This window comes from Panulirus ornatus, chromosome 65, assembly GCF_036320965.1.
Source record: "Panulirus ornatus isolate Po-2019 chromosome 65, ASM3632096v1, whole genome shotgun sequence".
NCBI lineage: Eukaryota > Metazoa > Arthropoda > Malacostraca > Decapoda > Palinuridae > Panulirus > Panulirus ornatus.
Window position 1 is genome coordinate 13,614,487 of NC_092288.1, and position 27,415 is coordinate 13,641,901.

The following is a 27,415-nucleotide window of genomic DNA, read 5'->3' on the forward strand; positions in this document are numbered from 1 at the left end:
CTGCTGATAGTCCAGGCAGCGAACACGTCCAGCGAGTAGACCTGGCAGCGAGCATTTCCAGCGAATATGATAAAAAATGTAAACAGTCTTAGGGTGCATTCTACATAAAAAGTCTGATACGGTGAAATAAATGTATTCAGAGTAAAATCTGAATTCTATTTCGTACCTTTCCCTTACATGAAGCTCATAAGACGCCTAATTCACATGTGATATTCTATATGATATAGGGGAGAATTTTGATGCTATATCATCCAGTAAAGACAGCAGAATTCTTATAATTCATATTCTCTAGGTACCGGAAAGTTGAACCCCGATTGAATCATCGGAATTCTAATTTTGGTTGGGACGAAGCTACTCTTAAATCACCCCCAAAGAGAGGGGAAGGAAGTGTTTTGATGCATGTCGTGTACTCTACTTTGACAAAGAAGAAAGATGTCTCCCGACGAAGAACTTAGTCATTTATCAGACGAGGAATACCTTATATTTCGAGCGAAAGAACAGCAGAAGAAAGACCCGTGTGCGGCTAAATGTTGGATGATTACTGCTCAAGCTCTATTTCCCAAGAACTTTGGGATTCAGGCGAGTTTTGTGTTTTCATACTAATCGAGTTACTTTACATGTATTGGACAAAACCTGTGTTGTATAACTGATGATGATACTGAAGGAAGGGAATGACAATAAACCATGTATCATAATCCTATAAGACTAACCATTATAAAAAAAAAGATTGTTTATACTTCATGCAAGATATTAAAGGAATTGTGAAATTTTCGATTGTGGTGTTGATACCAAAAAATATCGTGGATTATAGATTTTTTTAAGGTCAATTTTGCAGTTTATGGATACACATATTGTAGATGATATACAGATGAAAGTGGTATTAGTGAATTCCTTGCACTGTTTAGAGTTGATGTAAAGAGTGGGATTTTAAGATTAGTACCTCCAAGTCCATCAATTTCAAAGTCCCCTAAACTGAGTAGGGCTTTTAATTGTAAGGAAAGTGTGGGGTAAAAACATATTATATCAACAGTTGAGTGTAACACTTCCTTCAAAATTTCTAAACTGTTAATGAACAGGAGAAATGCCTATGGCTTCTTGAAGTCTGTCAAATGTTCTTGTATTATATGTGAGGGCTTAAAAAAAAAGACCATTCTCTGGGTAGCTGACATCAAACATTACCCTGGCAATTGTTCAGTCTGTAATTTCATTCAGATTGTAAGTTGATATACTAACCAAATGAAAATGTAAAACTTTACAAAAACTTGCCTGTAAGGTCTAAAAATGCATGATTGTCATTATTTGTTGAGGCATACCATAAAATGCCACCATGCATCGTAATGTTTGAATTTGACTGTATCTGAATTTTGCAGATATGTTGGGTGAGTTCAGTTGTCTTTAAAGATACAGAAGATGAATAAGAGCTTATGAGATCTGTCTCATAGTTTACCATCCAAACTAAACGATCCTTAGTACAGTTGAGCACATGTTTCATAAGAATGTAATTCACCATTGAATAATAGAACCAACAAGACTTTTGTAGCATTATGATAGGGAGCTTGAAAATGGATGAGTGGATGTGACCTTTCTTTGTCTGTTTCTAGCACTTCCTTATTAATACAGGAAATGTCGATCAAGTACGTGTATATATGCATATATATATATATATATATATATATATATATATATATATATTATATTTTTTATATTCATTATACTTTGTCGCTGTCTCCCGCGTTTGCGAGGTAGCGCAAGGAAACAGACGAAAGAAATGGCCCAACCCCCCCCCATACACATGTATATACATACGTCCACACACGCAAATATACATACCTACACAGCTTTCCATGGTTTACCCCAGACGCTTCACATGCCCTGCTTCAATCCACCGACAGCACGTCAACCCCGGTATACCACATCGCTCCAATTCACTCTATTCCTTGCCCTCCTTTCACCCTCCTGCATGTTCAGGCCCCGATCACACAAAATCTTCTTCACTCCATCTTTCCACCTCCAATTTGGTCTCCCTCTTCTCCTTGTTCCCTCCACCTCCGACACATATATCCTCTTGGTCAATCTTTCCCCACTCATCCTCTCCATGTGCCCAAACCACTTCAAAACACCCTCTTCTGCTCTCTCAACCACGCTCTTTTTATTTCCACACATCTCTCTTACCCTTACGTTACTCACTCGATCAAACCACCTCACACCACACATTGTCCTCAAACATCTCATTTCCAGCACATCCATCCTCCTGCGCACAACTCTATCCATAGCCCACGCCTCGCAACCATACAACATTGTTGGAACCACTATTCCTTCAAACATACCCATTTTTGCTTTCCGAGATAATGTTCTCGACTTCCACACATTTTTCAAGGCCCCCAGGATTTTCGCCCCCTCCCCCACCCTATGATCCACTTCCGCTTCCATGGTTCCATCCGCTGCCAGATCCACTCCCAGATATCTAAAACACTTCACTTCCTCCAGTTTTTCTCCATTCAAACTCACCTCCCAATTGACTTGACCCTCAACCCTACTGTACCTAATAACCTTGCTCTTATTCACATTTACTCTTAACTTTCTTCTTCCACACACTTTACCAAACTCAGTCACCAGCTTCTGCAGTTTCTCACATGAATCAGCCACCAGCGCTGTATCATCAGCGAACAACAACTGACTCACTTCCCAAGCTCTCTCATCCCCAACAGACTTCATACTTGCCCCTCTTTCCAAAACTCTTGCATTTACCTCCCTAACAACCCCATCCATAAACAAATTAAACAACCATGGAGACATCACACACCCCTGTCGCAAACCTACATTCACTGAGAACCAATCACTTTCCTCTCTTCCTACACGTACACATGCCTTACATCCTCGATAAAAACTTTTCACTGCTTCTAACAACTTTCCTCCCACACCATATATTCTTAATACCTTCCACAGAGCATCTCTATCAACTCTGTCATATGCCTTCTCCAGATCCATAAATGCTACATACAAATCCATTTGCTTTTCTAAGTATTTCTCACATACATTCTTCAAAGCAAACACCTGATCCACACATCCTCTACCACTTCTGAAACCACACTGCTCTTCCCCAATCTGATGCTCTGTACATGCCTTCACCCTCTCAATCAATACCCTCCCATATAATTTACCAGGAATACTCAACAAACTTATACCTCTGTAATTTGAGCACTCACTCTTATCCCCTTTGCCTTTGTACAATGGCACTATGCACGCATTCCGCCAATCCTCAGGCACCAAACCATGAGTCATACATACATTAAATAACCTTACCAACCAGTCAACAATACAGTCACCCCCTTTTTTTATAAATTCCACTGCAATACCATCCAAACCTGCTGCCTTGCCGGCTTTCATCTTCCGCAAAGCTTTTACTACCTCTTCTCTGTTTACCAAATCATTTTCCCTAACCCTCTCACTTTGCACACCACCTCGACCAAAACACCCTATATCTGCCACTCTGTCATCAGACACATTCAACAAACCTTCAAAATACTCATTCCATCTCCTTCTCACATCACCACTACTTGTTATCACCTCCCCATTTACGCCCTTCACTGAAGTTCCCATTTGCTCCCTTGTCTTACGCACCCTATTTACCTCCTTCCAGAACATCTTTTTATTCTCCCTAAAATTTACTGATAGTCTCTCACCCCAACTCTCATTTGCCCTTTTTTTCACCTCTTGCACCTTTCTCTTGACCTCTTGTCTCTTTCTTTTATACTTCTCCCACTCAATTGCATTTTTTCCCTGCAAAAATCGTCCAAATGCCTCCCTCTTCTCTTTCACTAATACTCTTACTTCTTCATCCCACCACTCACTACCCTTTCTAAACAGCCCACCTCCCACTCTTCTCATGCCACAAGCATCTTTTGCGCAATCCATCACTGATTCCCTAAATACATCCCATTCCTCCCCCACTCCCCTTACTTCCATTGTTCTCACCTTTTTCCATTCTGTACACAGTCTCTCCTGATACTTCCTCACACAGGTCTCCTTCCCAAGCTCACTTACTCTCACCACCTTCTTCACCCCAACATTCACTCTTCTTTTCTGAAAACCCATACTAATCTTCACCTTAGCCTCCACAAGATAATGATCAGACATCCCTCCAGTTGCACCTCTCAGCACATTGACATCCAAAAGTCTCTCTTTCGCACGCCTGTCAATTAACACGTAATCCAATAACGCTCTCTGGCCATCTCTCCTACTTACATAAGTATACTTATGTATATCTCGCTTTTTAAACCAGGTATTCCCAATCATCAGTCCTTTTTCAGCACATAAATCTACAAGCTCTTCACCATTTCCATTTACAACACTGAACACCCCATGCATACCAATTATTTTTTTTTTTTTTTTTTTTTTTTTTTATACTTTGTCGCTGTCTCCCGCGTTTGCGAGGTAGCGCAAGGAAACAGACGAAAGAAATGGCCCAACCCCCCCCATACACATGTACACACACACGTCCACACACGGAAATATACATACCTACACAGCTTTCCATGGTTTACCCCGGACGCTTCACATGCCTTGATTCAATCCACTGACAGCACGTCAACCCCTGTATACCACATCGCTCCAATTCACTCTATTCCTTGCCCTCCTTTCACCCTCCTGCATATATATATATGTGTATATATATATATATTTTATATTTTTTTTTTTATTATACTTTGTCGCTGTCTCCCGCGTTTGCGAGGTAGCGCAAGGAAACAGACGAAAGAAATGGCCCAACCCCCCCCCATACACATGTATATACATACGTCCACACACGCAAATATACATACCTACACAGCTTTCCATGGTTTACCCCAGACGCTTCACATGCCTTGATTCAATCCACTGACAGCACGTCAACCCCGGTATACCACATCGCTCCAATTCACTCTATTCCTTGCCCTCCTTTCACCCTCCTGCATGTTCAGGCCCCGATCACACAAAATCTTTTTCACTCCATCTTTCCACCTCCAATTTGGTCTCCCTCTTCTCCTCATTCCCTCCACCTCCGACACATATATCCTCTTGGTCAATCTTTCCTCACCCATTCTCTCCATGTGCCCAAACCACTTCAAAACACCCTCTTCTGCTCTCTCAACCACGCTCTTTTTATTTCCACACATCTCTCTTACCCTTACGTTACTCACTCGATCAAACCACCTCACACCACACATTGTCCTCAAACATCTCATTTCCAGCACATCCATCCTCCTGCGCACAACTCTATCCATAGCCCACGCCTCGCAACCATACAACATTGTTGGAACCACTATTCCTTCAAACATACCCATTTTTGCTTTCCGAGATAATGTTCTCGACTTCCACACATTCTTCAAGGCCCCCAGAATTTTTGCCCCCTCCCCCACCCTATGATCCACTTCCGCTTCCATGGTTCCATCCGCTGCCAGATCCACTCCCAGATATCTAAAACACTTCACTTCCTCCAGTTTTTCTCCATTCAAACTCACCTCCCAATTGACTTGACCCTCAACCCTACTGTACCTAATAACCTTGCTCTTATTCACATTTACTCTTAACTTTCTTCTTCCACACACTTTACCAAACTCAGTCACCAGCTTCTGCAGTTTCTCACATGAATCAGCCACCAGCGCTGTATCTTCAGCGAACAACAACTGACTCACTTCCCAAGCTCTCTCATCCCCAACAGACTTCATACTTGCCCCTCTTTCCAAAACTCTTGCATTTACCTCCCTAACAACCCTATCCATAAACAAATTAAACAACCATGGAGACATCACACACCCCTGCTGCAAACCTACATTCACTGAGAACCAATCACTTTCCTCTCTTCCTACACGTACACATGCCTTACATCCTCGATAAAAACTTTTCACTGCTTCTAACAACTTTCCTCCCACACCATATATTCTTAATACCTTCCACAGAGCATCTCTATCAACTCTATCATATGCCTTCTCCAGATCCATAAATGCTACATACAAATCCATTTGCTTTTCTAAGTATTTCTCACATACATTCTTCAAAGCAAACACCTGATCCACACATCCTCTACCACTTCTGAAACCACACTGCTCTTCCCCAATCTGATGCTCTGTACATGCCTTCACCCTCTCGATCAATACCCTCCCATATAATTTACCAGGAATACTCAACAAACTTATACCTCTGTAATTTGAGCACTCACTCTTATCCCCTTTGCCTTTGTACAATGGCACTATGCACGCATTCCGCCAATCCTCAGGCACCTCACCATGAGTCATACATACATTAAATAACCTTACCAACCAGTCAACAATACAGTCACCCCCTTTTTTAATAAATTCCACTGCAATACCATCCAAACCTGCTGCCTTGCCGGCTTTCATCTTCCGCAAAGCTTTCACTACCTCTTCTCTGTTTACCAAATCATTTTCCCTAACCCTCTCACTTTGCACACCACCCCGACCAAAACACCCTATATCTGCCACTCTATCATCAAACACATTCAACAGACCTTCAAAATACTCACTCCATCTCCTTCTCACATCACCACTACTTGTTATCACCTCCCCATTTGCGCCCTTCACTGAAGTTCCCATTTGCTCCCTTGTCTTACGCACTTTATTTACCTCCTTCCAGAACATCTTTTTATTCTCCCTAAAATTTAATGATACTCTCTCACCCCAACTCTCATTTGCCCTTTTTTTCACCTCTTGCACCTTTCTCTTGACCTCCTGTCTCTTTCTTTTATACATCTCCCACTCAATTGCATTTTTTCCCTGCAAAAATCGTCCAAATGCCTCTCTCTTCTCTTTCACTAATACTCTTACTTCTTCATCCCACCACTCACTACCCTTTCTAATCAACCCACCTCCCACTCTTCTCATGCCACAAGCATCTTTTGCGCAATCCATCACTGATTCCCTAAATACATCCCATTCCTCCCCCACTCCCCTTACTTCCATTTTTCTCACCTTTTTCCATTCTGTACTCAGTCTCTCCTGGTACTTCCTCACACAGGTCTCCTTCCCAAGCTCACTTACTCTCACCACCCTCTTCACCCCAACATTCACTCATATATATATATATATATATATATATATATATATATATATATATATATATATATATATATATATATATATATATATATATATATACATATATTTTTTTTTTTTTTGCTTTGTCGCTGTCTCCTGCGTTTGCGAGGTAGCGCAAGGAAACAGACAAAAGAAATGGCCCATCCCACCCCCATGCACAATGTATACACATACACGTCCACACACGCAAATATACATACCTATACATCTCAATGTACACATATATATACATACACAGACACATACATATATACCCATGCACACAATTCACACTGTCTGCCCCCATTCACTCCCATCGCCACCTCGCCACACATGGAATACCTTCCCCCTCCCCCCTCATGTGTGCGAGGTATCACTAGGAAAAGACAATAAAGGCCCCATTCGTTCACACTCAGTCTCTAGCTGCGACGCAATAATGCCCGAAACCACAGCTCCCTTTCCACATCCAGGCCCCACACAACTTTCCATGGTTTACCCCAGACGCTTCACATGCCCTGATTCAATCCACTGACAGCACGTCAACCCCGGTATACCACATCGATCCAATTCACTCTATACCTTGCCCTCCTTTCACCCTCCTGCATGTTCAGGCCCCGATCACACAAAATCTTTTTCACTCCATCTTTCCACCTCCAATTTGGTCTCCCACTTCTCCTCTTTCCCTCCACCTCCGACACATATATCCTCTTGGTCAATCTTTCCTCACTCATTCTCTTCATGTGCCCAAACCATTTCAAAACACCCTCTTCTGCTCTCTCAACCATGCTCTTTTTATTTCCACACATCTCTCTTACCCTTACATAACTTACTTGATCAAACCACCTCACACCACACATTGTCCTCAAACATCTCATTTCCAGCACATCCACCCTCCTGCGCACAACTCTGTCCATAGCCCACGCCTCGCAACCATACAACATTGTTGGAACTGCTGTTCCTTCAAACATACCCATTTTTGCTTTCCGAGATAATGTTCTCGACTTCCACACATTCTTCAAGGCTCCCAGGATTTTCGCCCCCTCCCCACCCTATGATTCACTTCTGCTTCCATGGTTCCATCCGCTGCCAGATCCACTCCCAGATATCTAAAACACTTTACTTCCTCCAGTTTTTCTCCATTCAAATATATATATATATATATATATTTATTTATTTATATATATTTATTCATTTATTTTGCTTTGTCGCTGTCTCTCGCGTTAGCGAGGTAGCGCAAGGAAACAGACCAAAGAAAGGCCCAACCCACCCACATACACATGTATATACATACACGTCCACACACACAAATATACATGCCTATACATCTCAATGTACACATATATATACACACACAGACATATACATATATACACATGTACATAATTCATACTGTCTGCCTTTATTTATTCCCATCGCCACCTCGCCACACATGGAATAACAACCCCCTCCCCCCTCATGTGTGTGAGGTAGCGCTAGGAAAAGACAACAAAGGCCCCATTCGTTCACACTCAGTTTCTAGCTGTCATGTAATAATGCACCAAAACCACAGCTCCCTTTCCACATCCAGGCCCCACAGAACTTTCCATGGTTTACCCCACATATTCCCTGCGTGTCGTAGAAGGCGACTAAAAGGGGAGGGAGCGGGGGGGCTGGAAATCCTCCCCTCTTGTTTTTTTGTTTTTTTTTAATTTTCCAAAAGAAGGAACAGAGAAGGGGGCCAGGCGAGGATATTCCCTCAGAGGCCCAGTCCTCTGTTCTTAACGCTACCTTGCTAACGCAGGAAATGGCGAATAGTTTGAAAGAAAGAAAGAAAGATATATATTTATTTATTTATTCATTTATAAGTTCCTTTGAGTCCACGGGGAAAATGGAGGCGCAAGAGAGAAATATAAGTCAGTTGATATACAACGAAGATGTGAGTGTGTGTGTGTGTGTGTGTGTGTGTGTGTGTGTATGTGTGTGTGGAATTTTTTTTAAGTTTGATTTCGTGGTGACCTCTAATTGTATTTCTTTTACAGTTTGAGGTTTACCAGATTGAGAAGGCTGCCAAGAATGTCAAGGAAGCAGCAAAATGTCTTGGAGTGTTGTAAGTTTCATTTATGATTTTTGTATAAGTTTTTAGAGTACATGATAGAGGCTATGATTTCTGTTCGGTCAAACATTTCATAGCTTCTAGAAATCCTTTTTTAAAGTTTTATAAATATGCTAGGCCAAACATTTCATAGCATATAAAAGTCCTTTTTTTACTTTTTTTTGTTGTCTTAGTTTTGTGGCTTTTATCTATGAGAGTAAAGTCACTTGCATATAACTATGTTTTTCTTTATTGAATATTTGTTGCTTTGATACCATGTTAAAAAGAATAACAAATAATTTCTTATTATCTTTTGATATCTTTTATTCATTTCCAAATCATGTATTTTGTTTTATTTTTTGTATCTACATACAGTATAGTTATAAGACGAAACCATTCTGCATTAGCATACCAATACTAACTGCAAGGATTATGATTCTTTGAACAGTTCAAGTGACACTAATGGTTTTTGAAAACTTAACATTAGGCCAGATAACCAGTTCTTTTTATTTAGATACTCTGTATCTCTTGTGCTTCAATACTTCCAGTGTTAACTTTGCTTCTCCATTTACTGGGATCATGACCAAAACTTCTTTTCATCCAAAAGGAGGCTAGCATGACCATGCACTTCAAAAGTGATGGGAAGAGTAATAGCAATAAAACTAGTGCACTAGCCTTAAATGGTTATTAGTCCTTGTTGCTAGGGGCTACTACCCTGATTCCTTGATTATATCAGTACATGAGGTCTTGCAGGTCACCTCGTGGATGAAAAGGGGCATTTGATGTGATGATAGTTTCCGTGACGTAGAACAGGTGCTTGAATATTTTCTTGTTTTTGAGCCAGGGAACTCCAACAGTGGGATTGGCTTCATTGTTGCCTAACTTGTTGATAATTTTTCACTTGTTTATAGGTTACGAGAATTTGCCCACGAGCCACTGCTTTGGCGAGAAGTAGACAACATCATGTCAGCATTACGAGAAAACACTCCTGACTCACAAACGTCATTTCTCACTTACCTCTTCAATATGCTTCCTAAAGGTGAGATCCACAATATTTTTGGAAATGATGAGGGTATGTTTGTAGTGGTATTTCATTTTAGAGTGAGAAAAAAATGTGTAATATAAGTACAAAGCAAAAGTAGGGGATGTGCTTACTTTGCCTTTTATATAAAAAGTTGTGGAGAAAGTTAATAAGAAAAATTATTGAGAAGTCTATGTACAACCTGTTTTGAAAGCTTTGAATGTGACTCACAGTTTAATTTGGCAGAGATAACAAATCCTCAGTATTACTTCATCATTGTGTTAAAGCATGAACAGGCACCTCATGCACCCATTGTTTTGATTATTGCACTTGTTGTGGGTGATAGATTTAAGATATGAAGATTTTTATTTCAAAAGTTAAAGAACATTGATAATATATTGGTTTCCTTAAAATATTTCACTGTCATCTGTTCTTGCTGTCCTTAATGACTCCAAGACAGCACTCACAACTATTATGAATTATCATTTTTCTAAATTGCTCTTTTTACTTTGTAATTTCGTTATACTCTTCTTTTCTTTATTGCCTGTTTCATGGACATTCAGCATAACTTGAAGGATGCATACTAGAAACTCTTGTGTAGGCAAGGCTGCTGGACTTCTGACATAGAAGGCCTAGTTATCCATATTTTTTTACCATTCTTATTAACTTGTATTCCGTGCTTCAGGCATCATGGTCCTAAATGCAAATAAAACAATTGTCTAGTTGTTTTTTCTTGGGCCAATAACAAGGCTGATTGCTAGCTAGCCACTAGAGAGGTTGTGTGTACAGTTGATGGAACCATCTCATATTGGGTAGAATAAAGATGGGGCTTTGTGATGATGCACATAGTGAAATTATCATGGAAAAGGGTGATTTACAGAGACATTACTGAATTATCAGGGTGTGCATTGCATTTCCTGATTTTTATGTTTGAAAGAAGAGTTTGCAAAGTCTGATTGTGTTGAGCCATTGTTTACAAACAGAGAGTCCATCATATTTTTGATGGTCTGGAGAAACTTTGTAAATGATAAATGTAGTTTCTTTCATCTTTGGCTCTTAAAGTTTTGTATGATGTGGTTTAGATACAGTGATTGTGGTTTGAATTATGATGCGTTGCGTTAGGTTTCTATAGTTCAAGAATCTTCTGATCTTTTTGTCTTTGGTAAGATATGCAGATCATGTATGAAGAGACTGGTGATGAACTTTTGGAACCATTTAGAATGTACTAACTACATACTCAGATGTGAACTTACTCTTTGTGTAGGCAGGGATTTGTTGTGGCTGTAGAGATTCATACTTAATTAGACAGCCAAACAGTAAGTAAAATGCTTATTATTTTCTGTTTCTATTATTGCAGCATAAGTGAGCCCCTTAGATTAAACCACATGTGTTTGTAAAATTGCAGAATCTGCTGCTTTTCCCAATGATGTTGCTATGTGGGTGTTTGAATTTTTGAATGGCAAAATTAATGAGGACTGTTTTTCTTTATCACACTATATTATATTTTGGCTAAAGTTTATTTCACAGAGTCTTTTGTTGGCATAATTAGATACTTCATTTCTTTGTTGTAAATGCAATTTTTGCATGAAATCCTTCATATGGTCAAAAATAGCCTGAACTGCTGTTAGTACAGCAAACTTTTATGTGCCAACACTGATATTTAAGGCTCAAATTTAGGTGATATTAGACTTTGGAGTAAACAAAAAAGAATTAGAGGTCCAGAAAAGATTCAAAAGATTCTTTATTTTCTGTATTAACACGTTTTAAACCCCCTTTAACTTTTTAAATAAGAAAACATTATTATACTGCATTCAACTAATTGGAAAGAACTGTCTGGAATATCCACTATCTCCAATTACAAAGACAGTTTATTAAATGGTATCTGTGTGATTGTATCTGGCATGTTTCAACCTACTCCCAGTTCCTGCTGAAAGTGTGCGCCACCATAGTTGTTTCAAGTACCAATGCATTGCAGCTTTGTGTAGTTTTCCCTGCCAAACTGCATTTGCTGTTCACCAGTGCAACCTTATCACTCTTATTACAGTAGCTATCTTTAGCTCTAAATATTTTCTGCATCATACAGTTATTGCATCCAATTCCAGCAAGATATCAGTTGACAGACCTTTTAGCAAAGGAGAGAAATATAGGCAAGTTGCAATGACAGTGCATCAGAGTATAATTATATTGCTCTACAACCCTAAGGTTGTCAGAGTTGTATTCCATATTTTTTGTCTTATGTGAAAAACATTTAGTGCCAGTAATGAGTCTTCTTTCTTTGCCCTACATAATCATGGTATTTGCTAAATACCTCCATGTAATGCAGTGACTTTGTGTCCCATGAATTGAAATTATAAAGCTTGCCTTGTTTTTTGGCCAATGATATTTGTATACCCAAATTTTGATTGTACCATTTCATGGCACTGGCTTTGCTATGTAAGTTCACCTCATCAAATGTCTGTATCGGCTTTCAAAATCAGGGTTCATCTTATTTGACTGGACAGAACCATTTAACATGTGTCCTTCAAACTTCATCTCTTAGGGTGCAGTAATTAGTCTATCTATCTACCTAACTATATATATCTCTGTTGCCCATTCCCTCCAGGAGCTCCCATCAAGGGGTGGCCATGGGATGAGAGTCTCCATTTATCCCTGTCCTTACATGCCTCCCTCACATACATCATTCCATGTATTCTTCCTGTAACTCTCCCTCAGTATTCCTCCACCCTATTTGCTCGTGTCACAGGTGGTCTGCCACTCACACCATCCCCTTTAATTGTACCATCATACACTTCCATTGTAAACTCCCAGTCTTGCATTCTTTCCACATGCCCAAACCACCTCAGAGTATTACATTTCACCCATTCTGCTACTCTACAATTCACTCCCTCTGCATTCCTTGCCATACCAGATCTCATGTACACCCTTTCATTTTTTTTTCATTCCACCAAGTCACACCACATGCTCTTCTCAAATAGCTCATTTTCACAGCCTGGATTCTTGAGCTCTGTACCTCATTCCACATCCATGTTTCAGCTGCATATGTCAGGGTTGGGAGGACTATGCTGTCCCGTAATCCTCTCTTCACTTCCATACTTACACCTCTACCCTTCATTGTTCTATTAAAGGACCAAAATGACTTTTCTACCCTTTACTGCTCTCCCTTATCTCTCCTCCCACATCACCACACTTACCCATGACAGCTCCGAGATACTAAGATTCCCTCAATTCTTCCAGTGTTTTTCCCCCCATATCCTCAGCACAATTTAGTACACTCTTCTTTCACTCTATATGGTTTTACAAAATCTATACTTTCCCTGTGTTTCCTTTCAAACACCATTTCTTTACTTTTACTTGCATTTACCTTCAGTCTCCTATGCTTACATACATTATAAAACACACTCACAACCATCTGCAACTCCTCTTCATTCTCTGCAAACAACATGGTATCACCCTTAAATAGGCTTACCACTAGCTACCATATCTCACCACCACACTCCGTTCACTCCGTCTCTGCACCCCTTTTCCCTAGTTTTGCTTCCATCTCTCTGATCACTATTGAAAAGCCACGGTGACATTACACAGCCCTGCCTCACACCTACATGTATCCCAAAACTTTTGCTCAGTTCCTCATCCACTCTTACACACGCATCTTCTCCTCTGTAGAAGACTTTTACACCATCCAACAGTTGTCCCCCTATACCATATATCCTTAACACAGCCCACAAAGCATTCCACTCGACTCTGTCATAAGCTTTCTCCAGATCTATAAAAGCTGCATACACCTTCTTATCTTTTGTTAGATACTTTTTCATGGTCATCTTTATTATGAAAATCTGATCATTACATATCCTACTTTTCCTGAAACCCCCTTGCTCTTCACTTATCTGCATTCAGTCTCTTCCATCACTTTGTCAGTCATTATTCTTGCATACATTTTTTTCTTGTATATGTAAAAGACTTATTCCCCTTCAATTGCTACAGTAATAGCTTTCACCCAGTCCTCAGGCACAACCTTTTGTTTCCATGCTAAGTTACATATCAGATGCATCCACTCTATCACACTTTCTCCTCCATACTTCAACATTTCAGCCATAATTTCATCCACTCTAGGTACCTTTCCTACCTTCAGCCTCATTATTGCCCTTCTTACCTCCCTTTTTGCTATAGGCCCCTGCACATGTATCCTCTTCCTTCCCTCCACCTTACCCTTGAATGTAACAATTGTAATTAGTCTAACCACTTACAATTAATTTTCTTATCCCGCATATCTCTGCCAGTGCACCCATAGCACCTGCAAATCTTATGACATATTTTATTCAAATTCACATTTTTGGCGAAATAGTATGAATTTCTAGAGTGTAAATAATGATAATTGAATTCTTCCAAGTATGATTTAGCCAGCCATTTTCTTGTAGATATCCAGCTGGGAATGGTGTTATCAGCAGCTGAGCGTTCTCAAGACACCATGACACGATGTCGTCTCATGCTTTTGTTGACCACCACCTTCCCTGAGACCACTTCTCACCATGGGGTATGTTTTGGAAGTTCTTTTCTTCAGTAACAAATTCCCATTTAGTTGTTTGCAGGCTTCTGTCTTGGCAAATTCATGATGTCTTAATATCAACATGGTTTTCTCCCGTCCAGCACTTTTTAGTCTCTTAGAAATGTCCTCACAGGTATTCAGAATTGCTCTCAGTCCAACACTTCTCTGTTACCATTGAGGTCCAATCAGGGGTTTCATTGTTACAATTGAACTTTGAATATGTATGTAGAGATGATATAATTGCATTGCTTCAGAATGTAGGATATCCATAACAAGGTTTCACACTTGTTTTTAGGTTACATTGAGCTATGTCTATAGTTTTTTCAGATGTAAAGTATGATTTGTACCAGAAGCCTTCAGAGATCCCTCAGTAAAGCTACTACATATAGCTACATACACTGTACATCTAAATTTCTCATTTTCTACCCCCAGTGTTAGGAAGGAGAAATAGTGATATTGATTTGCAAAGTGACTCAGTGTAAATTGGACCTCAGGTATTGGATGCTGGTTTTGGAAAGTTTTACACATTGTGCAAGGTTGAGGTTGGCCTTAGTTGTTGACTAGATAAGTATTCTTGGTAATGAATATCTTATGAATCCATACCTTCATATTTTATAATGCATTTTAGGACATCTGAACCAGCATGCACCACAACTTTACAGAAGTTTGAGGTTACAAGGTTTTCCACATAGTTTGCTTGGAATGTGGCAAATTACTCATGTGGAACAAAAAGATGGATAGCTATAAGGGTTGTAAACCCTGTATTGGCTTTCTTGTTTTAGAATGTAGATAATTAGATTGGCTGTCAATGAAAACTGAACGTTGTTTTACAGTTACAATTGGTGGAGAGTTGGCTTTAGATGAAAACTGAACATTGTTTTACAGTTACAATTGGTGGAGAGTCTACTTGCAGCTGAAAAGCATTGCCCTGGGCCACTCAACCCCTTCAGGCGGATGCTGGGTGAGTCATTTTGTCATGTTCCTTTGTATTATACTGATTTATACCAAAAGAAACATTTTTTATGTTTTTCTGTGGATGCAGTCAACCTTTCAAAGGGGTTGCAGTTGTAATGGACATGTCATGTTCTAGATGCAAATGACAATCCACCTGTCATTGCAAAAATTTTCTTTGCTCCTCTAGTCATTATGTAAGTTATTAATCTACCAGGCTTATGTCAAACTTCTGTCATCTTAGCACACATACCATTTTTTGTTGTGCTCAAACTGAAGAAATATTGAGATGTTGGACCAACAGGCAGTGCCATCCTTTTGAAAATAGACAAGCTTTTTTTTTTCTGACTCAGAAAATCTGTCAGCCTCAAAAGATGCGTAGAATAAGTTTTATGTAAGATGTACCTTAAAACTTGCCAGGAAAGTTCAAAACAAAATCATGTTAACACCATGGAGTACGAGGAGCTGCTCATACAACTCTTTTCTAGGTGCCATTGTCAACTTTTTCTGAAACTGATCAGTTTGATTGACCTTGCTAATGATGGGATTATTCTATATAGATTTAACTTAGGTGTCATTTAGTGTTTAGTTGAAATTATGCAGCCCCTTTAACATTCACAAGAGGGCAGCACAGGAATTGGCAAGATATGGTAGAAGAGGTGTCCTGCTCAAATGTCAGCATCCTTAAGCACCAGAGGAGCTTAACATGCTGGATGCACAACTCCAGCTGGAATATCACTACAGCTCTAAATACTGGGTACATTCTGACATTCATTTTACACTCCTTTTGGCATGATAAGGAGACCATCTAGTCCAGCTGCATTATTGCACATATTCATTAAATCCATTAATAGTATATAAAAAGTTAAGGTCTTCTGGAGCATTTAAATGGAATGCTGTAAGGAATGTGAGAGTAAGCTTCTTAATTAATAAAGATGATTATGCAAAGGATATTGTAGGGATTTTGATAAAAGATGGCTGGTTTACAAAGATATTTGAGTATAAATACAGTATGTAAACTTTAGTTTATCATGAAATTAAGGTGAAATTGATTTTGAGACTTCTATGATCATAGGATATGCACTGTGTAATAGTAGAGAAGAGGAGGTCAAGGATATTTTCTGGACAAACTAGAAAGATAATCAGTGATTGGATCCAGTGCCAAAACAATGTGTAATTTATGTTTTTAATGGATGGCTGGGAGATAAGTAGAGGAAGGAGTGAAGAGTAAGTAGAAGGTGCTAGGTGAAATAGACAGTAGTGATAGGAAACTAGGGTTTTGTGTATTAGGGACTTGTGGATTACATGGATTGGATCATCTGTTAGTGTAAGTACCTGTCAGGAAGGCACATTAGGCAATTAGTTCAGTATTGCAGATTTCTAAGAAAGATTTTTTTACATGATTGTCATTATCAGTATACTATCAACCCCTTTCTTAAACACTTGCCATATACCCACATTATTGACTTCATCTCTTTTTCAGTCTCAGAATTCATATTTCATATCTTAATGTGCTTGACTCATGAACAAAATCCGTAGAATTTACTGCATAATCTTGTCATGTAAAAAAAAAGAATTATCATACCATTTTTCTTCACTGAAGTATTTGTGTTTCTTTCTGGGTGTCAACTCCTCTTGTGTTTTAACTAACAATATGAATTGCTTTGGGCACTCATATAGAACACAGTGACCTATCTTTTCACCAGTTACTTGTCAGTTCATCTGTATGTTTATATATTATCATCTTCATATTACCTTTACACATCTTTGTTCCTCCAGTGTGTGAGCTGTTGCCAAGACTGTTACAAACTCATGGGCTGGAAGTACGCCCCAAGACTCTGTATAGCCTTCTTTCCAGAGCCATTGAGTTTTATGTCACTTATGTTACTACTCCATCCAAAGTTATGCAGGTGTGTAAATTAACAGATTTCTTTTAAAATGATAGTATGGTAAGAACTCAGAACTCCTTGTACTAAAATTTGTTTCACAGTTTTCCATTTAACAAAAATAATCTATGTGACCTGAAGGCAACTGAGAGTGGCATGAGTAAGGGGCTGGAAAATCCCCCTCTTGTAATACTATTTTCTATAATTAGAAACTGAAGGAGTCAAACAATGAAATTTTCTTGAAGGCTCAGATATCTTCTCCTGCCTTGTTCAAGCAGGAAAGATGACTAGGTTTTAGAAAAATTGGAGACAGAAGGATGCTGTGAAGGTGGCTATGGGATATCAAGGACTGAACAGTCAGGACAGTGAGAGGCATGTATGAAATAGAATGAATCAGATCACTATGGTGTATGGGAGCAATGGACTGCCAGTGTAATGAACCAGGTCATTTGAAGCAGTCAAGTTTTACCAGATAAACCATGAAGTAGTCAGTGGGGATGGCTCTGGACAGTATACATTGGTTTTGTTACATTATGCAAGATATATGGAGTGGATATGTGAAGATAAGGCCATTATTTGTTTGTTCCTGAAGCTACCACATCAAGATGGTAGAAACAATTAGGTACAGAAACTAGTAATCTACTTATATATTTATGGTTTTTTTTTATTAGGGTATCCTTGATGGTGATGGAAAAATTGATGATCCATGGCAACAGCTCTTCACTGTAGTGCAATTAATTGGCTGGAATCTTGGCTGGGACTTAGCAAGTGGCTTCCACAGTACTAGGTATGGCATTGAGATTTATTTGTATATGTTATGGCAATGAGATTTATTTGTATATGTTATGGATTGAGATTTATTTGTGTATGCTATGGCATAAAGATTTTTTCATTATCTTTTAGACCTTGAATAGTTTCATGTAGTCATTTCCTTTCATTTATTTTCAAGGTAAGAAGGAATTAGAATTCTAGATAAAATTTGTAAATCTCAAGTTCTTGACAATAGTACCTCATCCAATGATTTAATTTGCTGTATGCATTCTTTTGCTACTTATACATCTGCTGACCTTATCCTGAAAGCCATTTGTATCAGGAACTTCCTACCAAAGAGATTTATTTTCAATATCTTTTAGACCTTAAATGTTTTCCTATAGTCATTTCTTTTCTCTTTATTTTGAAAGTAAGGAGGAATTGATGTTTAAGATAAAATCTGTAAAGCTCAACTCCTTAACAATAGCACCTCATCCTTTGATTTAATCTGCAGTTTACATTATCTTGCTAGTTCTACATCTGTTGACCCTCTCCTGAAAGCTATCCATACAAGGAACTTCCTACCAGGTAGTATAAGCCTAGAAAATAATATGAAATTACTAGTAATCATGAGGATTTGGAAACACTTGATGCTTCTCTCATTTTGTCAGTCACAAGAAAACAAATAGTACTTAACTACTACACCATCCCTGCTCCAGTGCAATATGGCCTTGGTTACCACTTTAATGAGTCAGTTATTTTCATTGACCAATTATCAGTTCTATTATTTTTTAATATGTCTCCCAGTCTGTCTGTCCTCCTCTTCGTACATTTGTCCATCACTGATTTGCCTGTTGATCCATCAGTTAACCATCTATTCATCCACTCATCTCTCTATTTATCATTCTACCTGTATATCATTGATAACATTCATCCAAGGTTATGATCTTTCCTTATTAGCAACAGAGAAGTTATCCTACAAAGAATCCAAAGCTTAGTTGAAGGTGGTGCTCGTTTGGGTGGGCCGAAGGGTGAGGGAGGTGAGGATGTCCGTGAGGTCCTCTACACAATTTTGACCATTTTCCTTCATGCTCTTATGGACTACACAAAACGCCTGTACCCAGATTTCAACCAAGGTAAGTCTTTAAAAAGAATGATGATACTTAAAAGCAGAAGAATAGATTATATTAGACCGTAAGATAGTTTGGATAATTAGCTATGATCTTTAGCCGTTGTGCACATGGAGAGAGTAGAAAAATATTCTTTCTTTTACTGAAAAGTCTCAAAATCTTCTTTATGGAAATTTTCCATGGAGAGCTTTCCCTTTAGTGGTTAGGTTGAGATCATGCATACACCAAATGCTGTTTGTCTGTTACAAAGGAGGTTGATATGGTGTATGGATAATCACCTGCATGTTTATATCTAAGAGTTAGTTAATTATGAGAGTTGAACTAATTTTTTAAATAGAGTGCATTCCTTTTCACAGTGGTCTTTAATCATGTCAATATGTTAAGTTTGATAGTAAGAGTTGAAATGATAATTGAAGAAAATTGTTTGATGGTTTATCAAGTTGATGAATAAGCTTGTGCCAGTTGTATGCACCATGGAAAGAAAGAATGGATGAGTTAGAATTGCCTTCAGATTTGTAAATAGAGAGATAAAATTAGAAGTGAGGGAGCAGAAAAAGGTAGAGAGATTTAGAAAGAAGAGAAGCAAAACATGAAGAAAATACTCTGGAAGGATGGTGGAGATTTTGAAGATCTCTGTCAGGCCTCCAAGAAGAGTTGGTATGTGAATGTTGTAAAAGGACGGAACCACATGTGACAAGATTGGTAGATCCTCACAGACTCCCATAAAAATTTTGTAGATAGCCAAGGTTAGCTGTCTGGTAATGTATGTGCTTATGCAGTAATGATATGTTCAGTATATAAGTAATATATATCTGGAAGCATAGATTATTGTAAGTTTCTTTAACCACATATTGTTTATCTACTATGAAAAGTTACATTAGCATGGAAGTAGTAATTTCATTTTTTCCTTATCAGAAAACAGCACCTCAACAAGTCCTCCCTTAACTTTAGTGGAAGCATTTATTTTTCCTGAATGTGAGCGTGATGAGTCAGTCATCATACCCCCAAAGCGATCACGTCCTTCGTTGGATGAAGATCCAACCATCCCCATTATTACAGTCAGTAGACCTACTCCAGTTGGTCAGAATGTCACACCAGTCAATGGAACAGTAGTAGGAATGTCAGTTAATACACCAGGAGGCATTGCTGCTGGTGGACTGTCACAAGCACTTACCACAGCGATTAAGTGTTGGGACCTTCTCAACTCCTACGAACAACTACGTGCTGGTTAGTATTTCCGAGGACTTACCCTTTCATGTACTGTCTCATAATATTATTGTTTTTATATGATAAAATCATTTTTTCATACCTTTTCCCATGTTTTACTCTGCACCTTCAGTCAGGAGGTAAGAGTTTATTTTCATATATAACTGGTATATTTATATTCTTATTATATATATGGAAATTATCCCTGGGGATAGGGGATTAAGAATACTTCCCACGTATTCCCTGCGTGTCGTAGAAGGCGACTAAAAGGGGAGGGAGCGGGGGGCTGGAAATCCTCCCCTCTCGTTTTTTTTTTTAATTTTTCAAAAGAAGGAACAGAGGGGGCCAGGTGAGGATATTCCAAAAAAGCCCAGTCCTCTGTTCTTAACGCTACCTCGTTAACGCGGGAAATGGCGAATAGTTTAAAAAAAAAAAAATATATGGAAATATTTAGACATTTCAAATAATTCTCTATTATTTATCAACTGCATTGTGAGATATTTGCTGTTCCACAAGAAGATAAAAATGTGCTGTCTTTGTGTTTTGTGAGGCTAATAATGGCTTTACAAATTATAACTCAGTTTTAGTCATATCCCTTATCCTAAGTATTTTAGACCTGTGATTGTCTAGCTGCATACTTTAGAAAGGAAGTATTCAATTTGTCATATACAAAATCTGTGTTTTCAGATCTTTAATCTGAAATGTCAGAGAACCAGTGTCATTAGCTGGTTGTATTATATATCATCGGTGTTCATGTTCATGAAGTTATAGAATATGAATTTCAGAATTTCAGATGTTTTGTTGCACCATTTTTTGTATCCCTGATTTGAAAGATATGTTTATAATATCTCTTCTATTTATATTTGTAAGCATTTCTTGGTAATTGTCATTGTCATATTTGAATGCTCATCTTATAGATGAGAGATACTGTTGCCTTCACAAGGTTTACTGTAGATAGACCAGTATTCCATTTGCATATGAGCTCAGGTGTCCTTACTTACTGTTGATTCAAAAAATTAACTTTGATATATTAGAAACTTAGTTTAGCTGAGGATGCATTCACAATATCAGCCACCCTTAGTTTATTTGCCTGAACAAGTTCCATCTGTTATTCACCAGGTAGACAGGGCTAGAGGAGGAGTGCTACTGCCTATATTTCCTACTTCACCCAGACGTTTTATTCTGTACAAAAGCTCTCTGAGATGGTCAACCAGAACTTGGACTGCCAGGTCTATGAGTGTAAAAGACAAAAAAAATCCCATCAGCTCAATGTTTTTTATGTAGTGCTAATCAAAATCTACCATCCCTCATCATTTTGCAGCAGCAGAATGGCAACTATACATTTTTTCTTGTGATTTTTTATCTGTAATGAATACCTTGTCAGGAATTTCAAGCAGAATTACCCTGATCATGATTTTCTCATTAATTAGGAATTAGAAATAGTCTTCTAATGCTTGAATTATGACAGGAAGTATTCATGATTAATTGTTGTCAATATTAACAGAGTTTGTACGACTGTTGGAGAGTCTTGGCACTGATCGTTGGTGGTGGTTGCGAGTTTTCACAGTAGATGTTTTGATTTATCAAGGAAGACTAGAAGATGCAGCACGAGAGCTTCGTCATACCCTCACACATCGAGTCCATCAACTTCCTACCACTTTCATCAGTACTAACCTCAAATTAGCTTCAGTATTATATGCTCTAAATAATCTGTCTGTAAGTATTCACTGTTTTCTTTTGTAACCTGCTTCAAGTTCCAAGATAAATTGTATTCCTATTTCACACCAAATAATAGTCTTTAATATGTTAGTCTTTGAACCTGTATCAGAAGCTTCCATGTTAGTTTACTTAAGAATTTAATATCCTTTTCAAAATAGTAACCAACATATTTGTGATAACTTTCTGTTATGAAAGGCCTTTACATACTTTTTGCTGAAACCCTTAGTTCTGTTTGATTTATAAATGATTTTAAAGTAAGTTGTCTAGTTATGGACACTTGCTGTGGCCACCATTTTGAGGGAGTTCCATTTAGAACAGGTTTCAGAGATATAGTAAGTCTCCATCTTATGCTTGAACTCTTGAACTAAATTGGATGGAGTTGCACTCTTTCCATTCTACAAAGTAGAGTGGGAAAAAATTGCCTAGTAAATCTTCTAACATAGGTTGCCACAGAGGTATTAAAGGCTATAGAAGGAGAGGAAGACTGTGGTGGAATGAAATTATAGGCAAACTTGTTGATGAGAAAAAAATCTATGTGAGAAGCTGAATCTACCCAAAAAAATTCTGTTTATACTTACACCCTGAATTATTGGTGTTACCAGACTCTGCCTGATCAAGGTCACTCTGTGAGGGAAAAGTCACCTTTGATGAGGTTGTATCATTGGGAGTACAGTCTTGTCAAAGAACTTCTCATTCCTAGGAAGTCTACATATCCCTGCTACTGGAAATAGCACAACCCTGGGCTGCAGGAGCCTTTAGGAAGGTTTTGGGTAACACCAGAACTATTTAATGAAAGTTGGCCATGGAGAAATTATAAATAAGAGACATTAATTTTAAATTATTCACTTTCTTTTGGACAGGGAGCAGCAGAAACTGTACTAGAAGTTGTGGGTCAGCTTCCAGGCTGGGTTGGAGTTGGAGGGCTGACTGGGGACTTGTGCATATCAGCTCCTCCCAATCGCCGACATCTCCATGTCTTGGCACTCACACGACCACAGTGTTTACAGTTTGCAACCACTCTTCTGATACATGCACTTAGACAGCGGATAATTGTGGATAGGCACATGGATGATTTGTGCATTGGCCATCTAATTACACTTTTACAGGTATGAACATATGAGAGAATTAGGTTGTGCTTCATTGTTTTACAGTTTAACATAGGGACATATTTTTTACCTGAGTGTCTTTTCCCTTGTCGGCCAGATAGCACCAGGAAGAGATGATTAGTTCTTTCTTCTGTATCTTTTTGTATTTACTATCTACCTACATATCCATTTGTCCATCTATTCTAATTCCCTCATTCCCTCCAAGAACTCCCATTAAGGGGTTGGCCACAGCAAAAGTCTCCACTTATCCCTGTTCTTACATGCCTCCCTTGCATACACCATTCCACATATCCTTCCACCATTTCTCTTCCTCCAGTACTATTCCACTCTATTTCCCCATGTCACAGGTGGTCTTCCTCTCACATCAACATCTATCGTCATACCATCATACACTCTCCTTGTAAACTGTCTTGCATTTTTCCACATGCCCAAACCACCTCAAAGTATTGCACTTCACCCACTCCACTCCAAAATTCATTACCTTTGCATTCCCCGCCATACCAAGTTTCTCATGCCAACCACCTGTACGCTCCCAGTTTTAATTTAGTAAGAATATTGCTTTTTTGTAAACTGAACAATTTGGTGCAGTGCTTTGTTGCCACTTTAGAAATATTCACTAGTTACAAGTAAGCTGAATAAGTGAGAGTTATCCTGGCAAGTATGAATTTAGTTGTTTTAACATGACTTGGTAGATGATTTAATAGGTATAACTAAAGTCAGGGAATTCCTGATAATGCATATAGAAGTTTCCCCAACTTGTTTGTTACTGCTGCATTATGCAAGTTTACAGTATACATGATAGCTTTACTGGATGCATGCAAATGAGACTTTGTTCATCATTTCTTAATGCTACCTTGTGAAGATGGGAAAGGCAATTAGGTATAAAACCATTTACTTTGAATGTCAGACTGTAGCAATATTTCACACATTTCAATTTATAATTGAGGGTTTTACTGTTTACAGTATGAATGGCCAAAGTACATGAGCACTTTTGAAGAAATTGTTCAAATAATTAGAAAACAAGGAGGCTTTTCTTACCCTCTGTTTTACAACTACATCACTACACCAGACATCCTGGAAGAATTTATGTACTTGGCCACCAAAGAGGGAGGAAATTTGCAGTTGGACATTATACCTATAAACCACAACAACAAGTAAGTTGTGAAGATTTTTTCGGGAATTGTTTGAATCCATTAAGACTTTTCTTATGTCTTTGTGAAATTTTTTTGCACATTTAATATGGATTCTGTTTTACGGTGTTGGAGTCCCACCCTTTTAAGTTATCTTCAACAAGCAAGTATGTGGGAACATACTTCTGTAACATTCTGTCTCTAAAGTGGCCAAGTTTGGTATCAGGTAATTTATAATTTGCAATTGCTTTTGAAAATTTGTAAATGTGAACAAAAGTAGGGTAATCAGATGCAGCAGAGGAATGAAACAGGATGGTTGAGTGTAAGTCTGAATGATGAGGACTGGAGGATAGCGGCTTGCTATAGATACATGAGTATTGATGTGTTGTATGAATGTAAGTTTTGGGCCTCAAATGCAAAAGAAAGGAAGAGGATGGACTTCATGGAAATGTGAAGCAGGTTAATTATGTAAGGCTTGACAGTGTAAGAGAGAGGTGTGATAGCAAGTGCATTGTGAAAGAGCTAATCAGGGTGTGCTGGAATGGTTTCGACATATGGAGAAGAGAGAGGAAAAGCTGACTAAGAGGATTTACATCTCAGAAGTGGAGAGAGGAAGATTACAGGATGGGGTGAAGGTGTGTCTGAGATATCGGAGCCTGAACATTCAGAAGGGTGAGATGCATTCAAAAAGAAGAATGAATTGGATTAATATGGTGTATAGGGGACAGCATATCAGTGGGATGAACCAGGGCATATCAAGTGGATGGATGGTAGGTTTAGTTTTGGTACCATATTCATGACAGCCAAAGAGTGGCTGTATGCAGTTGAGGCTGTTGTTCATTTGTACTTGATGCTGCCACTAAGGCAGGAGAAACAGTGAGATGTAAAAAGATTAATAGCTGGAAATAGGACACTAGTGTTTGCAAGAGATGTATGTTTGCTGATTATAAGGATGTTCAGCAGGATTTCTTGATAATAAGATGGATAAAATGAATGACTAATAATTGATATCGAGACAATACAGAACTAAGTAAATCATCACATAACATTTGAGAGAAGGGTGGACGGACAAGAGCAAATATGCACTTGAGAGTGGTCAAAGCATGTAGTAATGTTTAGAAGTATAGAAAAGTAGGGATCTATTAAGGATCATGTACTGAATAGGGAGAGACAAGCATGTTGCATGCAAGTAAATAAGTAGATAGATAGATAGAATAGTTAAAGCATTAAAACAAACATGTTTACTACTGATGGAACAGCTAAAACATTAAAGCTAACTCGTTCCTGTAAACAGACTGAAAAATTCAGATAAACAAATCAGTTGTTGAACTGTATTTACATTAATATCATTAATTATAACTTAGACTCTGATGCTGTAAATGAGATGATCAACATTAGTACAGATAACAAAGGGCTACCAGTAATAGGTGTTTCTCACAATATCTAAACAGCACAAAGAAACAGGCTTACATTAATACAGTTCCAGATTAATAAGCTCTAAATTGAACATAAAGCAGATGAATTTATTATTTTAATAGAAAAGTAACAAATCTACCTCAGATAATATGGCATCCCTGCAACGTTGGAGCTGGGGACTGCAGTTTTACAAAATTATTATTTCCCCAAAAGTTACCTATATATGCATGACCCACCCCAATGTAAATGGGACTGTGGATAAAGATAGTAGGTAGAGATAGATTAGAGAGGTATGTAGAATTTTTTTTATGAATTATTGTCATTACAAATTAATGATATTCATGTCTAGACAGTAGCTTTCAGGACTTAACTGAAATATGTAACTAGTCACGTAACAGAAGGTACATTGACTTTTGTTTTTAAGACAGATCATTTAGACTGATTATATTTGATTTACAAGAAGTCATAAGAGAATGAGGTAGCATTGTCATAGTCAAAAATTTCTTCATTATGTATGTGTCATCTTTCAGACAGCAGAGAACAATTTCTACACGTGGTGTAGATAGAGACCTCAAGCATGATTTTAAGATGGGAATGAAGAAATTGATGTTACGCAGTTCAGAACCTATTGAAGGTACGATCATCAATTTCCTAACTCGTGAGGGATCATTAGTGCATGAAAATATCATGTGATGATGAAGACAGCAGAGACTAACTACCTGAGGTTATTTACCTCTTACAGGATGTTAACCACTTTTATATGATTTCTTAAAAGTAAAATAATTTCAAAGAACTCACCCCCTGTTTTTTTCAATGAAATTGCCTGCATAAATGATGATATATTTGGGATGGGGAGGAAGAATTCTACCTCCTTTTTTCTTGTGTATCGCATAAGGTGACTAAAGGGGACTGGAGCAGGAGCTGGAATCCCCCTTTCCTGTATTTGAATTTCTAAAAGATGGATCAGAAGAAGGAGCCAAGCAGGGAATGCTCATCATCCTCAAAGGTTCAGGCATGGTTTACACTGCCTCACTAATGCAGGGAACAGTGATCGGTTATGAAAACAATCTGTTTTAGTTTGGTTTTCTTTTTTTCCACCTTTAATGAAGACATTTATATAGAATTCTAGGGGTGACCTTTTAGCTGTCAGATCTTTTTTTCAACCATTCATGCATATCTTGTCCCCTTGTATATCCTTTTATTCATTTCATATTAGGTATCATGTGTGTATGTATGTAATTACCTATTCGAAATTATTTTACCATAATGGAAGGGAATTCTGTGCCTCTGGACCCCATCTCTTGTGTGTGTCTCTTTTTGTTTCTGTGTTTGTCTGTGTGTGTTTTTAAACAATAGCAGATATGTATCTGACAGCTTTGAAGATCTAGCTTGGCAGTTGTCTCATGAAAGTATAGG

At 38.3% G+C, this 27,415-nt stretch overlaps 1 protein-coding gene across 1 annotated transcript; it reads left to right on the top strand.

Annotated features, from left to right (window-relative positions):
* The first annotated feature begins 355 nt into the window (after nucleotides 1–355).
* On the top strand, nucleotides 356–26,796 carry IntS10 (integrator complex subunit 10). The gene is made up of 13 exons (XM_071658105.1): nucleotides 356–579; nucleotides 9,089–9,156; nucleotides 10,053–10,180; nucleotides 14,578–14,693; nucleotides 15,591–15,666; nucleotides 17,436–17,566; nucleotides 18,214–18,329; nucleotides 19,253–19,428; nucleotides 20,338–20,649; nucleotides 22,133–22,344; nucleotides 23,208–23,453; nucleotides 24,417–24,607; nucleotides 26,530–26,796. The coding sequence occupies exons 1-13, from the start codon at nucleotides 433–435 to the stop codon at nucleotides 26,690–26,692; spliced, it is 2,082 nt and encodes a 693-aa protein (XP_071514206.1). The 5' UTR covers nucleotides 356–432; the 3' UTR covers nucleotides 26,693–26,796.
* The last annotated feature ends 619 nt before the right edge of the window (nucleotides 26,797–27,415 follow it).